Source organism: Mus caroli, unplaced genomic scaffold, assembly GCF_978045245.1.
Source record: "Mus caroli unplaced genomic scaffold, Mus_caroli_1 scaffold_2, whole genome shotgun sequence".
Taxonomy (NCBI): Eukaryota; Metazoa; Chordata; class Mammalia; order Rodentia; family Muridae; genus Mus; species Mus caroli.
The window spans coordinates 155,899,298-155,915,613 of record NW_028227257.1 but is presented as its reverse complement, the minus strand read 5'-3'; the positions used below and the strand labels follow the sequence as shown (position 1 = coordinate 155,915,613).

Here is a 16,316-nt window from a genome sequence, read left to right as displayed (position 1 = left end):
TCTGTGTAGCCCTGGCTGTCCTGGAACTCACTTTGTAGACCAGGCTGGCCTCGAACTCAGAAATCTGCCTGCCTCTGCCTCCCAAGTGCTGGGATTAAAGGCGTGCGCCACCACGCCCGGCTTGTGCTCTAGTCTTAACTGATAGAAGTTTACCTAGTGACAACATGGAGGGCCATGTCACTGAACAGAGAGCTAGTGGTCCCTGTTGTCTCTGGAAATGAGGCACAGCTGCATCAGGACCTACAGTGGACAGGAAGACAAGAGAGGACAAGAGTCACTTAAGATCAGGAACCAGTCAGTACAGGCCTCAGATTTCTTTTTGAAAATGTTTTTCTTGAGAATTTTGTATGCATGTATAATAAAATAGGATATCTACTTTCCACTTACCCTCCCAACCCCCATAATCTCACAACATAGTCTCTTTCCAACTCCATGTCCTTTTTACCTTTTTATTAGTTCTTTGAGAATATACAATATATTTTGATCACATTCCACCCCTTCCCCAGCTTCTCCAATGCCCTCTACCTCTGCAACCATGCCTTAGGCTTCTGAGGCAAAGGCAAGGCAAGTGTCCAGCTTCAGGTTGGTTAGTATGGATCATTCCAGCATGCTGCAGGGACATTCCTTATTGCCTGGTCCCTAGCCCTAGAAGATTTAAGAGAAGGGAGTATGGCCTTGTTGTAAGTCAAACCAGCGAGGGGCTGACTATGGGCTGCAGGCTGCACAGGAAGTAGAACTTCTCTCCTGTTGTCCAGCCTTGTCATAAAATGGACACCAGCATCAGAATTGAAACATCAAACAGAACCAAAGGAAACAGAACAGGTTCCTTTAGCTCCTTGCTGCCAGCAGGCAGCTCATAGCCTGCTCAGCGAGGCTGGGCTGCTCCAGTGGAACAAATGGAACCCTGCTGAATCCATGCGTGGGATCAAAAGAGTTTGTGCTCTCCATTTTCAAAGAAAAGAAAGTTGGTCAACCTTCATGCAGAAGTTCAGGAATGGGCTATTTGCTGCAGTGACAAAGGGAAGGGCAACGCCCGAGGCTCTCTGTCCAGAGATATTTCTCCCATGGAATGAGTGGCCATCAGAAGAGAGAGAGAGAGAGAGACAGAGAGACAGAGAGAGAGAGAGAAAGAAGAGAGCCTGGTGACACATCCTGTCCTTAGTGATATGTCAGCAATCCCTGGGGGTGACCACAGGAAAATGTGTTCAGTTGGTGTGGAACAGTTTAGATGTAGTTCTAGTCTGGGGAGCCCAACACAGGACCTGTGAGAATGTTCTCCCTCCCTTCTCCTGGTCATCGACTGCAGCAGTGCAAAGAGTCAGGGAGCTTTGGGCTGGGCCTCCCACCAACTAAGCTGCGCTACCCTGCCAAGGTAGCCACCCTGCAGGAGGCCCCTGCTGGACATGAGGTGGATAGAAATGGAGCTGTGGCCATATGTATCACAGCCATGCTGGAGAGGTGGATGGCATGGGGGCCATTTGTCTAGCACCTTCCCCAGTGCAGACTGTCTCAAGCTGTCTTATTCCTGTGATCTCCGTCATTCACTTGTCTTATGGAAAGGTCCTCACAGAGCTTCTAAGCTGTGGGCTCTGGGCTGTTCCTGCGTTAACCTTCCCAGAGCTGGTGGCTCTATCCATCCTCGTCCCCCCTCTACTGTGTGTAGTACAAAGGTCTGCTGGAGCCCCCAAGGATCTCAAGGTCTGGCAGGGTGAGAAAAGGGCAGGAAGCATGGAGCTATGTGAGGCTGTGTCTTGGCTTCAAAACCCTGGGAACTTCTGCTGCCCTTTTTGCTTACACTAAGGCTCTGCCCCACAGGGAGTGCTCTCCTAAGGGTTCTTTTGGCACCCTGTGTTCAGGGGGAGAAAGCGTGTGCTGTGCTTGTAGCCTGCTTTAGCAAGGTCCCACAGGCCCGAGTGTGAGTTCCTCAGTAAAGGTCTCCCATGTCTCTAGGGTATGACATCAATGATGAAGACTATACTGGACCTGACCTACCCAATCACATCTATGTTCTCTGGCACTGGCTTCAATAGCAGCATCAGCAACATCTTCAAAGACCGGCAGATTGAGGTGTGTCCCTAGCATACCTACCTGGCTTGCATTGGCTGTCAGTGGCCTTGGTACCGTCTTGCTTTCTCCAAGTTCATTTGTCCCTAGATGGAGAGGGAACAGTGTGAGAGGAGGTGACTTCTGATCCCTCTCCTCCTCACAGGACCTGTGGCTCCCCTACTTTGCCATCACTACCGACATCACAGCCTCTGCCATGAGGGTTCACACAGATGGTGAGAGCCTTCTCCAACCAAAACCACCACAGGGTTAGCTCAGTCAGGTCAGCAGCTCTAGGATCTTAGGCTGGTGTGGGAGCGTGGACAGGTAGTTCCATGAGATTGTTGTTGAAGGCACTGAGGGTCTTACAAACAAGAGTCACAGGCACATTTGGGTAAGGTAGGTAGAGGATGTCTCTGCCACAGGAGCACTCAGTGAATTAGGGCCTCAGGAACAAGGATATCCGGTGGGTAAAGGGTCTTTGGGAAAGGAGCAGAAGGAAGGGTCTAGGGGTCTTCACTTGGGCAAAGCGGGATTTCTGGGGGCCACAGAGGAATACTTCAATGCCATCTGTTTTGAGGCAAAGCCCTTTGAGGGTAAGAGGTCTGGTGGTGGTCTGCTAGGCTTAGTGTTCTCCCTGAAGGTTGGACCTATGAGCTTTCAGACTGACAGAGCTAAGGCTCTGATTCTCCAGTGCAGGACAAGGGCTACAGAGGGCAGAGAAAGGCTCCTTCCTGGCTGGCCCCTTTCCCACCAGATCTCTTTAATATTCCAGGCTCTCTGTGGAGGTATGTCCGTGCAAGCATGTCCTTGTCAGGCTATATGCCCCCACTCTGTGACCCCAAGGATGGACACCTGCTGATGGATGGTGGTTATATCAATAACCTCCCAGGTACTGCAGAGGACTCGGGAGTGCCCCCATGCTGGTACACAGTTCTTTGGTCATTCTGCCCTGTGGCTGTCTGCCATAACCGCCTCCACACCAGGAAGGCTGGGGTGGTACACGTTTTCCTTAGAGTATGCCAAGAGAAAATGTCAGGTTGGCATCAGCTGCTAGAGAACACATGTGAGTGTGCCCATGCATGCGCATGCGCACAGCGTGCCCCTAGCATATGGCTCTGCCTGTTAGCACAGTAGCAACAGAACAAAGGCCAAGGAGACAAACCAGGGGCAATTGATTTCCATCTGTGCCCACAGTTGGAAACTAAGAGCCTGCAGGTGCCACGTGTGCCGTGAGGCCATATCTACTACCTGTTGGCTACATGCTCAGAAGGGCTCCAACACAGTCCTTGCACATGGCTATACACAAGCTGAGACATTTGAACCTGCCTCCATAGGCCCAGGAAGAATACTAGAGAAGGTCCCCTGGTGGAGTCAGCAAGAGAAACAAAAGCCCTCTTGGTGCTTAGGAAAGCAGGGTCTGCTTCTCATCTGTTTTTCCCATTGCTCCTGGAATGCTGCCTCATGCCCTGGTGCTACATTCCTGACCTGGGCGGTAACTAGGCTACCTCTTTCTCTGCAGCGGATGTGGCAAGATCCATGGGGGCAAAGGTGGTGATTGCCATTGATGTTGGCAGCCGGGACGAGACGGACCTCACCAACTATGGCGATGCCTTGTCTGGATGGTGGCTGCTTTGGAAACGCTGGAACCCCTTGGCTACAAAAGTCAAGGTAGATTTGGTACCAAAAACGGACTAGATAGTCTCTCTGGGCTTATCGCTCATCCTCTTTGAGCCATCCCTGGCAGTAGGGATGTTCAGAGTCCAGCAGATCTGGGTCACTTGTTTGTACTTTTTCCCCGACCCTGGGACTAACTCTGGGACAAGACCAAAATGGGGTTTCGAGGCTCACCAAGGTCACATCTTTGGGACTCTAGCTCAGAGCCCATCATGTTTCTGGGCCAGGAGGGATGAAGAGGGAAGGCCAGGGTAGGAGGTTCAAGCATTCTTGGCAGGTGTTGAACATGGCAGAGATTCAGACTCGACTGGCCTATGTGTGCTGCGTCCGGCAGCTGGAGATGGTGAAGAACAGCGACTACTGTGAGTACCTGAGGCCTCCCATCGACAGTTACCGCACCCTGGACTTTGGCAAATTTGATGAGATCTGTGTGAGTATTACCAGCTGGCTTAAGAGAAAAGAGGACCTGGGGGTCAATTACCTTTCCAGCCTCTTTTCTAAGAGCACTAGGAGGGGCCTCCTCAAGTCCCTGATGAGGCCTCCTATGTACACAGGAAGTTGGGTATCAACATGGGCGGACAGTGTTTGACATCTGGGTCCGGAGTGGTGTCCTAGAGAAGATGTTGCAGGACCAGCAGGGGACAAGCAAGAGGAAGGACTGTGGGGTGAGAGGGCAGGAGGGTTAGGTGGGGCAGGGTAGGGGTCCTCTGTACCAGCAGCATCCCCTGCACCCACTCTGCCTGCCTCAGGTGTGTAGCCTGAGACAGGTGATGTGCCATGCTTTCTGCCTTTCTCCAGGTGTTCACCTGCCCCAATTCCTCCTTCACGGACCTTGCTGAGATTGTGTCACGGATTGAGCCGGCCAAGGTGGCTGCAGTGGATGGTGAGTAGATGTCTGGAGAGTGGGACAGAAAAGAGGTGGTAGGACTCCACTACACTAGACCCTCACTCTTGCCCTTGAAGAAGTCACCAACTCTTGAGCTCTACTGGCCAAGAAGCTCAGTACTGCTTCTCCATTGTGTCAAGACCCAGAGCCTATCTGTCCAGTTCCCACAACATGGGATTGCCTCCTAGGCCACTCAGGCTTCTCCTTCATCACTCCATAGAGCATCCTAACCACACCATAGACCTTAAGGGGAGCCTACAGGCAGAGGAGGCCTTAGGAGGCCCGAGGGCCACATCCAACAACATGGCTCTGATCTACAACCCTGCAATGGGGCCCCCCCATCTTGCAACAGAGCAACATGTTCTGCAGAATTCCCTGCTGCATGTACCATCTTAAAGAAGAACTTGAAAGATGCCCTGGAGTCTTCCCAGGGTGAGAGCCCCAACTGAGTTTGTGCTGGTCTCCTTACACAACTCTGACCCGGCCCCCATGTGTGGTTAGGGAGTAGGTAAGGAGGGTCATGTTTTTGTGAAAAACACACAGGACACATTGTGGAGTGAGATGAACAAAAGCAACTGTGAAGTGTTGCTGGGTCTGTGAGGTTCCTCTGGCAGCCCTGGAACTGGGCAGCTAGCTCTCTGGGAACTGTTACAGTGGGGCTGCGGATGGCCATGTTCTGCTTCACTTTTAGCCTTGCTTGGCACAGCCACTGTCCTTGGAGAGAGGACCAATGGAGCCCTCTCTTCTGCTCTAGATGAGTCTGACTATCAAACAGAGTATGAGGAAGAGCTGCCAGTCATCCCCAAGGAAACATATGCTGACTTCCAGAGCACTGGGATTGAGCTAGACTCTGACTCGGTGAGGTGCTGGACCCTGCCTTGCCTGTGCCGGACTCTGAGGTCCCCAAACAGAGCCTGCCCCTGGTCCCTGACTCTGGGCTAGCTACGTCTTCCCACTCCAGGTGATACAGCCTGGGGTCGGGCAAGTCCCCACTTTGCATATCTTGACCATGTCTGATTTGCTTCCAGGAATATGAGCCTTCGATGTTGCAAGGACCTCCCAGCTTGACTTCCCCAGAACAGTCCTAGGACTCCTTCCCTTGACTCCCTAATCAAGATGACAGGGGCCAAGACTGTAACATCCTTCCTGACTGGATAAATAAATAAAACACCTGGGCCTCACCCTTAGACTGAGGCTGCACCCATTCCTTAGAGGCTACTTCAGTTGCCTGACAAGATCAAACTGGATAATATAGCTATCTGGCTTCTTCCAGAGACATGGGCTGTGTTATTGGAGTTGTGGGCCTCTTCACTTCCCTGGCACCCTTGTATCCCCACAGCAAGACTGAGGAGCACTGACGCCTCTGTGAGGCATGGGAATGTGGGATTGTTGAACTAATAAACGTCAATCTGACTGTGTGGCTATTTTACTCTGGTGTAAAGGTTGCAGGGGCAAAGAGCTAAGAGGACCTGAGGTTGGGAAGGTCAGTGGGTGATCTCATGTTCTTTCAGGACCCTTTTGCTTCCAGGCAGCAACTCTAGGCTAGGCTAGGATGCTCCGGGTCTGGAGGAAACTAGGGTTTCCCCCTAAACCAAGGGTTTCTTCGGGCATACACAGGCCCTGGCCTAAGTGGAAGGGCATCACTTTTATGCCCCCAGGAAGAAAGCCTCCGGGAGGAGCCGCCTTTTAGCCACGCCCAATCTGTCATCATGGGGGTGGTGCCAACTCAGGCTCAGCGTCAGGAGGCGGAGCACCGCCCCCGGGTCCAGCCGCGCTCTCCTACAGTGGCTGGACGCGCTGGGCGCTGGGTGCGGCCATGCGGGGCCTGGGCCTAAGTCTGACCCTGACCCTGAGGCTGAGACCTAGCGCGACCTCAGGCGCCGTAAGGCTCCCCCGGCAGAGGCGGCGGGCGCGAGGCGCGCTCTGAAATCCGGGGGATGCGCGGGCGCCGTGACCATGGGTGCCGCCGCCTCCAGGAGGAGGGCGCTGAGGAGCGAGGCCATGTCCTCGGTAGCGGCCAAAGTAAGGTGAGTGGGCCGGGCTGACCGGCTACCGCTGCCGGCTACCCTCTGTGGTGTGTGCTGCTGCCCTAATGCCCTGTGATCTTCCTGTTCCGACTGGAGTGGGCATTGGGCCTTAAAACCTGACGCCCACAGGCTGGGCAGATTAGACAGAAAGTAGTCGGAGGTCTCTGACCAGGATGTCCTGGCTCTCTGTGGTGGGTGGGAAGAGCCCACGTCTTCTCATGTTGATGTGGAAGGCCTGGGTGGGGGTAAATATGGTAGGGAGGGTCTTGCCAGTATTGGAGGCTGGTAGCCAGCATGTACTGACCGTGTTCCCTCTGCTTACCATGCAGAGCAGCCCGAGCGTTTGGAGAGTACCTGTCCCAGAGTCACCCTGAGAACCGCAACGGTGCAGGTAGGTACACTGGAAACAAAAGGCTGTTCTGGGTGAGTCCTCTGCCCCAGGCCAGGGCCAGGGCCAGGGCCAGGGCCAGTGGAGTGTGAGCCAGCCCAGGTACCTTGCTGGCGTGTCTACCCCACATCCCTTGCCCTCCAGGGCCCAGAACCCTAGGAGGAGCTCCAGTCACCCATCTCCATGGCGCCCTCCCAGCCTGGGTTGTTGGCATGGCAACAGGCCTCTTGGCACCCCCAGGGCTGGCACCACTGTCTGGGGGCCAGCTGGTGGGGGGAGGGGAGGAATTGGCACCAGGCAAATGGGTGTATCTGCAGGCTCTTGGGGGGATATTGGCCTGTCTATTCTTAACTTCTGATGATTATGCACAGGTAGTGAGGCCTGCCTGCCACCCCAATCCTCACTCTCACAAGGGCTTCAGGCCCAGATAAGCAGAGAAACAGGCCACCTGGCAGAGCCTTTTCTAGTAATCTCAGCCCCCTCATTAAGGTTGGTGCTTGCTGAGTGTGCCAGAGGACTGGGAGGGTAGACCATCAGGCTGAAGGTTCACCTGATGTCTTTCCCTTAGACCACCTGCTGGCTGACGCCTACTCTGGCCACGACGGGTCCCCAGAGATGCAACCTGCACCCCAGAACAAGCGCCGCCTCTCCCTCGTCTCCAATGGCCGATATGAGGGCAGCATCTCAGATGAGGCAGTCAGCGGGAAGCCGGCTATAGAGGGCCCCCAGCCCCACGTGTACACCATCTCTAGAGAGCCAGCCCTGCTACCTGGCTCTGAAGCTGAAGCCATTGAGCTAGCAGTGGTAAAAGGGAGGAGACAGCGGGAGCGGCACCCTCACCACCACAGCCAGCCCCTGCGTGCCAGCCCAGGCAGCAGCCGGGAGGACATCAGCAGGCCCTGCCAAAGCTGGGCAGGAAGCCGCCAGGGCTCCAAAGAGTGCCCAGGATGTGCCCAGCTGGTCCCTGGTCCCTCTTCTCGGGCCTTTGGGCTGGAGCAGCCACCTCTACCTGAGGCTTCTGGCCGCCACAAGAAGCTGGAAAGGATGTATAGCGTTGATGGAGTGTCTGGTGAGGGCCTTATCTTTGGGCCTGGGCAGATACCTGCTGGCCTCTAGCAGCAGCAGCCAACACTGCAAAGCTGGGTACCCTGGTGTGATAGCAGTCAGGATGAAATCCCTTCCATCTGAGCTCACCTCCTTGCCCAAATCCTGTGAACTGTGGCCTCTCTCAGTTCACAGGCAAACAAACCTACCACGGTTTATCAAGGATAGTTCCTGGAGGAGAGGGCCTGGGAGGACCTTGAAAACATAGATCAGGCCATCTTCAGAAGCTACAAGGGAGGGGAAGTTTTTTGGGCCCTGAGGTTATTGATGCTGAGCTGGAAGGGAGGGCTGGGATACCCTGAGGCATGCTGTACTTAGGGACTATCCTTCCCCACCATGCATCATGCCTGGGCTGCAGAGAGTAGCTCTAGGGGACCCCGGGAAATGAACAACTCATCAAGGTGGGCTGCACCCTAAGGACCTCTTACCCTCTTGTAGGGATGAAAGGAGGGAAATGTCTGGCCAGCTGGCAGCTAAGAAGGGCTACCTTATGTCTAAGAGGGACAAAATGTGACAGTGCAGAGACAACCTCTGAGAATGTTCCTCACACTGAACCACTAGAGAAAAAGTTAAACAGAGAGCACCTCAAGCCAAGCGATAGAAAGATAGCTCAGGGACTAAGAACACTCTGCTAGTGCAAGAGGACCCAGTTCTGGTCCTTAGCAACCACACTAAGCATCTTACTACCACCTGTGAACTCTACCTCTAGCCTCTCCTCCACACCCCCTTCTCTCTAAATAAATAAATAAATAAATAGAGCCACAAGTCAGAGAGGATGGATGGGAGGTTATGTCCCAGAACTCCGCCCTGGACCAGCTTTTTTCTCTCCTTGAGAGTCGTCCTACCCCTGGGCCCAGAGTCTTTTCAAAATAGAGCGAGGACTGGGCTTGGGGACTCCTACCTTGCCAGCCACAGCCTTGCTTTTCTTTCAGATGATGTCCCCATCCGTACCTGGTTCCCCAAGGAAAACCTTTTCAGCTTCCAGACGGCAACCACAACTATGCAAGCGTGAGTTCGGTGTCCACTGCCCAGAGCCCGTGGCTGGGTTGTCTCTTCCCAGGGCTCAGGAAGGACTGACAACTGCTGCCTGGGCTCTGGCTCAGCCTAGGGTTTTTGTGAACGGCTGCATGTGCCACATTGTGCAGGGTCTGCGGGTGGGCCAAGCTGAGGCTCTGCACCCCAGCAGGCAGGCTACCTGCTCCCTCGGGCCACGTCCGACCTCTGCTTCTCCCTACCCCTTCCCTTACTTACATTCCCCCGTGGGCATTCCCTGTATTCAGACTACCCACTTCGTTGCGGCCGTTTATCTTCGTTTTTGCCAGAGGCCCTGACCCAGAGTTGCAGCTGATCACGTCATCACTAAGTGGTTTTGGGTGGGGGTGGGGGTTCTAGTCCTCATGCGTACCCTGAACTCCACCGTCAGGCTGCTTCTGTGTGACAGGTGACTGTTACCAAGGTCTGCTCTTCTTTACCGGATAGGCATCTAGATTGTCCTCCCTAGGACACGCCTTTGAAGCAGAGTCCCTCCCCAGAATAGTCCTCCCCCAGCCGCAACTGCGATGGCAAAGTGCACAGGGCACAGACAAGCTTCTGTGGGACCAAACCCCAACCTTGCCTGGCTAAAACTCAGCACCTAGTAGTATGGCCGCGCCTCAGCCTCTGGTGCCCTTGAGTCCAGTGGACATCCTGATGGAGGGAACTACCTCCAGGGGGTCTGGGGGGCTAAAGGAAGGCAGAGATCCACACTCACGGTGTCCTCTTTCTCTTGCTGCCTCTTGACACTGTGGCTTCAGCATCTCGTAAGTATGCCATGCAGTGTGCACTTAGGGGCACAACCATTGTCCTGGGGGGCCCTCCCACCCTTGGACAGAATTCTGCAGGTCAGGGATCCTGGGCCTGGGCAGTGAGTAGTGCTGAGCTCCCGTTAGTCCAGACTCCTGTGGACAACTAGGCCGCAGCAGGACCTGCTGGGAGCTGGGCCTGGGATGCCCCTCTGGGCCCCCGTGCTTGTGCCTCTGTCTCCACGTCTGTGTCCCTCCTGCCTTCAGCCAAGGGCAGTGCTGACTTGCGGCGGTTTCTCAGGGTATTCAGGGGCTACGCGGAGAGGAAGCGTCGGAAACGGGAGAATGATTCCGCGTCTGTAATCCAGAGGTAGGGCCTGCCAGCCACTCGCCACCAGGGTCTATCTCTAGTCTGCACTGGCCTGGCCAGGGCCCTCCTGGCCCTGGAAGACCTGATGGGGGAAGGGTGGTGGCGACCACTGGTCTGGCCCTGCTCTGGGGACGTGGCAGACAGGAGGCCGTGTGGCCAGGCTGCATTTCAGCCCCTGGACCTATACTTTGAGGGTATATTGGTAATCATACTGAAGCTAGCTGGCCCATCCAAGTCTGTGTAGCCCTGAAGCCCAGAGCTGTTCATCCAGTGGCACCGCCTACCCTCTCCAACTCCCACCCACCTCAGAGGTGTGTCTGGGAAGCTGGACGTGGGTCTTGGCAGGGCACAAAATTTAGGAGAAAAAAAAATGTGTCCCTCATGGGGAAGGGACATTTTGAAAGCCCCAGAGCAGCTTGTGGGCGTGGGTTCAGGTAGAGGATGTTAGGATGTCTGCAACAGAGGAAATGCCTGCGAGAAGCATGAGCAGACAACAAAGCTAGGAGACACCGTGCCTCTGCTCTGAGGTCCTGGATGGGGCTCAGGAGTAGATAGGCCTTGTCTATGAGCCTTGGGGAGATGGTTCAGTATCCACCCTTAGCGTGGTCAGGGACTAGGTTGGCAGGAGCCAGCATCCACCCTGCTGTGTACCCTCATCACCCCATGCTTTCTCCTTCAGGAACTTCCGCAAACACCTGCGCATGGTTGGCAGTCGGCGGGTGAAGGCCCAGAGTAAGATGGGTCCTGGGAAGGTGGGCACAGCTGTGCTTGGCAGTCTGGGCTTCTTGGCAAGCTGGGCTTTGCATGTTGGCAGTCCACCTCCCTCAGCCTGCTCTGGCCCCACATACGTATCTACAGGCGCCACCACTGGTTGGCCTGTTCTGCCTTCCCCTCAGCTCTTACCCCCTCTTTTGTGTCGTCCTGTCCGTCTCTGTCTCAGTGCTCTGTCTTGCCCCCAACAGTGTTGGACCTCACCCAGGCCCTACTTGACCAGCCCCTGACCTAGTGTTCTGCCTGCTTAGGCTCTGCCCTGAGCCTACAGTAGGCCCACAGTAGTCCACACTGTGTCCTTTGCTTCCACCCTTGTGTCCTCTAAGTCTAGATTCTGATCCTGGTATCTGTGCCTCTACATGAACCATACCGTTGGTCTTAGTCCACTATCTGTGACCTCAGGCCGATCCTTGTCAGCTTCTGCCTCTCCACACACCCCAGCCCCCTTCCCAGGGCCTGAGTCTTCTCTGCTCTCGCCCCCTCTGGCTAATGGGGTTTTGCTCTCACTCACTGCAGCGTTCGCTGAGCGTCGCGAACGGAGCTTCAGCCGGTCCTGGAGCGACCCCACCCCTATGAAAGCCGACACTTCCCACGACTCCCGAGACAGTAGGTGTCCAGGTGCAGGCTGGCCCACTTCCCTGACAAGTTCCCTTAGGCCCCATATCCCTGTCAGGGTCCCATGCCAGTATGGCTAGGCTTCTGCGCTTTTGCTCTCTGAGCCTCAGTTTACCTGTCTATGAGATGGAAGTACCTGGTATCCTATCTCTTAGGCTGGGTTAACTAATGGCTAAGCAGTGCTGACACTGGGCATCTGTAAGGTGGTACCCACTGTCTCTCAGGGCATACTTGGCCGCAGGTGACACTTGTGTTGGGTCCCAGCTTCACATGTCTCTCCTCCTCCTATGTGGGGCTGCTTCCCACTGGTATCAGTGGCCTGGCTCTGCAGTTTGACTGTGACTGTGACCTTCATACCTACCCAAAGAACCTCCAGGACATGGTTGGGCTCTATGAGTGGTATGCCACTCTCCTGGTGACCCCTCCTGTTCCCAGGCAGTGACCTACAGAGCTCCCACTGCACCCTGGATGAGGCTTGTGAGGACCTGGACTGGGACACAGAGAAAGGTCTGGAGGCCATGGCCTGCAACACCGAGGGCTTCTTGCCACCCAAGGTCATGGTGAGGCCTACCTCTGGGTGTACCCCCATGGCACTTAGATGGAGCTCAGCCTTGTCCTCTAGTCCTCCCTACTATGCCCACACTCCATACTTGGCTCAGGGAGGGGTCTCCAAGGCTCTCCCTCAGTGGTGCTTCCTGGGGGAGTTTCAGAGGTTAGGGTTACAGGAGAGTTGACTGTGAGGTGTACCTCACAGGGCTTTCCCCGTCCCCTACAGCTCATCTCCTCCAAGGTGCCAAAGGCCGAGTATATCCCTACTATCATCCGCAGAGATGACCCGTCCATCATTCCCATTCTCTACGTGAGTGTCCTTCCCAACTCTGCATCCATACAAATCCTGGTACACCGCTTCCTCGCGGCCTAGCTACCAGTGCCTGAATGCCCTGGGGGGACCAGCAAGGGCTCTGATGTGTGGCCTATCTGTTCTCAGGACCACGAGCATGCAACCTTCGAGGACATCCTGGGTGTGTATCTCACGCGCTTCATCTGGTGTCTGGCAGGAAGGGTGGACTTGCATGGGGAGGGGCAGTGCTCATAGCCCTCTGTCCACAGAGGAAATAGAGAAGAAATTGAACATCTATCACAAGGGGGCCAAGATCTGGAAGATGCTGATTTTCTGCCAGGTAGAAGCAGCCTTTCCCTTCCTCCCCAGGAGAAGAGGGCAGTGTGGTATGGGTAGGGCCCCAAGATCTTCCTCAGTGTGGATGTGTCCGTGTGGTACATTTGTGGACGACATGCGCACGCCTCATCCTAGCCTCCCTCTAGCACTCCTGAGGCCTGACCGTGACCTCTTTCAGGGCGGCCCTGGACACCTTTATTTGCTCAAGAACAAGGTGGCCACCTTTGCCAAAGTGGAGAAGGAAGAGGACATGATCCAGTGAGAGCGGAGGGTGCCCTGGGTTGTGGGAGGGAAGTCTAGAACCTGGTCCATTCCTTCCAATGCCCTCCCTCCACCGTGCTTCTGGACGCTCAGTTATGGGGCCATCTGTCACCCCACCAGCTTCTGGAAGAGGCTGAGCCGCCTGATGAGCAAGGTGAACCCCGAGCCGAATGTCATCCACATCATGGGCTGCTACATTCTGGGGAACCCTAACGGGGAGAAGGTAGGGACTCGAGAGGTGCGTGTGGGAGGGGGGGGCTGAAGAGGGCTCTCAGGCCGCTCGAGGGTCCTAAGCAAGGAGGGTGGGTCATGCCCTTAACCCCAGACTCATGGCCGTACCCTTCCTGAAGCTGTTCCAGAACCTCAGGACCCTCATGACCCCTTACAAGGTTACCTTTGAGTCGCCTCTGGAGCTGTCTGCCCAAGGTGAGCTATTCCGCTGCCTGCCTGCTTAGAGGGCTGCTTAGGTTTGACCCTTCTGGCACTTCGTCAGGGCTGAGCCTCTCGGCTCATCTCTCTCCTGCCCAGGGAAGCAGATGATCGAGACCTACTTTGACTTCCGGCTGTACCGCCTATGGAAGAGCCGCCAGCACTCAAAGCTGCTGGACTTTGATGACGTCCTGTGAGAAGCATGGGTCATGCCCAGGAACCACCAGGCCATTTCCTCTGGGCTGGGGACCTAGAGCTGGGCTGCCTCTTGCACCCGGGACAGTGTGACCCTGCTCTTGCCCACAGCCACTTCAGGGACCCTCAGACGTTGCTCAGGTTCTCGTAGGGTCTGGTCCTCACTGCACCAGTGGGCCACAGAGGCCACAGTCCTGGTGATCCAGATTAATAATCTCAGCCCATGGCCAGTGGCCTCTCAATGGCCAGGGCATTGACCTGTCATGCCTCGCCTGGAGGCAGCAGCATTGGGAATCCCCTCCATGGGGTTCATAGAAATAAGTGCAATTTTTTTACACCCCTGAAACAATTTGAAGGGAAGCAGCATTACTAATTAACTAGTTAAGCACTCTGCTACTAGTTACAGTGTAGACAACCGGCCCAGTGTGTGTTCAGGTCCTCCTGTCCCCCAGCCTCTCAGCCCTGCTGTATTTGATCACCAGCACCAGGATGGCCCATCAGTGTGGGGCTAGCTCTGTCAGGCTGCCTAGCCTGGCCCAGTCTACACTGGCCAAATCTGGCCTGCTTTCACCCTTTTGTCACCCCTGGCTTACTTTGGCCTCATCCTGGCAAGGGGTAGGCTGTGCAGTTAGGAGGGAAGAGCCTCACCCTCCCTCTTGTCAGGGGAGCACTGGGTTGCCATCTGTTGCCCACCTCCTTAAGCCAACTCATTTCCCTTTGCTGCTGCTGAACTCGGCTTTTTCTAGCCTTGGTCTGGAAGCCACATCCCAGCCCAGTGGCTTAGGGGTGTGGTGGGGCCAGCCGGGGCTGGGCCTGGGAAGGCAAGAACCTCACCAGCATTGTGGTGGTGGAGGGCCTAGATCTGTCACCCCAGGCTGGAGAGTCAAGTAGCTGGTGAACTGTGAGGTCCCCGTGACTCCCTTCAGTCTTGTCCAGGGTCTAGCAGGGTGGGCTCTCTTGTACATAGTTGGAGCTTGGGGGCAGGCCCCCCTTTTGTAGAGCCTGGGGTCTGGGGACACCTGGCCGTGTCCCTGACCCAGGGGAGTTAGGATTGGGCACTGAACAATGTACGATATCCCTTAGAGTGACCATTAAACTTGACCCTCTGCTGCAGCTGCTGTGTGGGTCTTCTCATTTGGGACTCACTTTCCATGAACATGCCAGCCTGAGGCCACTGCTGCGTGGCTTCCTTCACACCAGGGCCTGGACAGGATAGAGCCATCAGAACAGCCACCTTAAGGATATATATACCATGGGAAGATATGATAGGGATCTCCCAGAGTGTCCACCAACCAGCACAGGTAGTAGAGGCACTGTCTTCTTCCTGCAGTGGTAAGAATCAGGCAGGGGACTGTGGTTGTGAGCAGAAACAGCCTGCATCCCTGCCATAGCCCATCAGCATGGAAGAGTGGTGTTCTCAACCTCTTTCAAGCCACCTTGTTCATGTGGCCAGAACAAGAAGCCAGATGGTGGCTACAGCCTCAGTTGTGAGCCACATGCCCTCCATGTCCAGGGTACAACCAGACTTAGCTACTTGATCATTACCGGTCCAGGGGTAGGGACCAGAGCAGCTGGGCAGTTCAAGGGCTAGGGATGGGCTGGTGGTACAGTATACAGTATGACAAAGCCTGGTGGGTTTGAGGCTAGGTGCTGGGGACCGCCCTTCTGAGGAGTTTGGCACCAGGACACTCAAGGAAGGACTAAGAGGAAGAAGGCATGGTTTGGGTGTCACCATGAACATAGTTTTGGAAGACTGGCCTAGGTTAGTCTGTATTTTTACTCAGCTACCACACTCTCTGAAAGTAATATAAACCACATGGTCAAGTGTGCATGCGTATGTGTGTGTGTTTCTAGTCACTGCTACTTTGAGTCTACATGCTGGTGTTATGCAAACGGGATAGTGTTTGTAGTTCTAGTCTCCCAACATTGCTGTTTAGAAGGCACATTTAATGCCATAATCCTGACCTTAGCCCTAGAGCAGGCAAGCATTTGCTCTGAGCCTCCCTATAGGCTCAGCCTGCAGTCTAGCTGGGGTAGCAGAGGCGCCTGCTTATAGCCCTGAAAGTTGGGCTTCTGTAGTCCACAGCCCTAAATGTCCTTGAACTTTTCTGAAGCATCTATGTACTCACTTTCCTCAATCAAATTAACAGACAACCAGGAAAAACAGTTGGGCAGAAATATTTTTTAAAATACACAAAGTGTTAATATCTTTTTTTTTTTTTAATTCCCTGATAGGGTCTCACTATGTATCCACGAGTGGCCTAGAACTGGGTATTTAGTTCTGGCTCACCTTAAACCCTCCTCCCTCTGCCTCCCAAGTGCTGGTATTAAAGGCATTCAGCCCTACACTCAGCAAGAGTGTAGTTAGCATCTTAGTTAGAGTTTTATTGACACCATGACCAAGGCAACTTTTTTTTTTTTTTTCGAGACAAGGTTTCTCTGTATAGCCCTGGCTGTCCTGGAAATTCACTTTGTAGACCAGGCTGGCCTCCAACTCAGAAATCCTCCTGCCTCTGCCTCCCAAGGCAACTTTTATAAAGGAAAAATGTAATCGGGGCTGACTTACAGTTTCCGAGGTTCAGTCCATTATCA

The 16,316-nt window shown here is 54.6% G+C and overlaps 2 protein-coding genes across 5 annotated transcripts in view; both read left to right on the top strand.

Moving 5' to 3' along the window:
- Pnpla7 (patatin like domain 7, lysophospholipase) overlaps positions 1 to 6,024 on the top strand; it is an 85,472-nt gene extending 79,448 nt beyond the window's left edge. The window contains exons 27-35 of the mRNA XM_085835116.1: positions 1,951 to 2,067; positions 2,210 to 2,279; positions 2,819 to 2,935; positions 3,566 to 3,714; positions 3,998 to 4,150; positions 4,275 to 4,385; positions 4,519 to 4,603; positions 5,361 to 5,464; positions 5,635 to 6,024. Coding sequence (XP_085691242.1) covers positions 1,951 to 2,067; positions 2,210 to 2,279; positions 2,819 to 2,935; positions 3,566 to 3,714; positions 3,998 to 4,150; positions 4,275 to 4,385; positions 4,519 to 4,603; positions 5,361 to 5,464; positions 5,635 to 5,694 — 966 coding nt within the window. The 3' untranslated portion in view covers positions 5,695 to 6,024. The remainder of the gene's footprint in view (positions 1 to 1,950; positions 2,068 to 2,209; positions 2,280 to 2,818; positions 2,936 to 3,565; positions 3,715 to 3,997; positions 4,151 to 4,274; positions 4,386 to 4,518; positions 4,604 to 5,360; positions 5,465 to 5,634) is intronic.
- A 332-nt stretch (positions 6,025 to 6,356) lies between these two features.
- On the top strand, positions 6,357 to 14,837 carry Nsmf (NMDA receptor synaptonuclear signaling and neuronal migration factor). Of its 4 annotated transcripts, XM_021184943.2 has the most exons (15): positions 6,357 to 6,633; positions 6,963 to 7,024; positions 7,590 to 8,090; positions 9,058 to 9,133; positions 10,208 to 10,276; positions 10,956 to 11,008; positions 11,564 to 11,653; positions 12,098 to 12,222; positions 12,438 to 12,521; positions 12,651 to 12,684; positions 12,773 to 12,843; positions 13,018 to 13,097; positions 13,221 to 13,323; positions 13,451 to 13,526; positions 13,629 to 14,837. In XM_021184943.2, the coding sequence occupies exons 1-15, from the start codon at positions 6,563 to 6,565 to the stop codon at positions 13,724 to 13,726; spliced, it is 1,593 nt and encodes a 530-aa protein (XP_021040602.1). In that variant the 5' UTR covers positions 6,357 to 6,562; the 3' UTR covers positions 13,727 to 14,837. The 4 variants fall into 4 exon arrangements, with proteins under 4 accessions (XP_021040602.1, XP_021040619.1, XP_029330145.1 ...); XM_021184960.3 differs by lacking the exon at positions 10,208 to 10,276; XM_029474285.2 differs by lacking the exon at positions 11,564 to 11,653.
- The last annotated feature ends 1,479 nt before the right edge of the window (positions 14,838 to 16,316 follow it).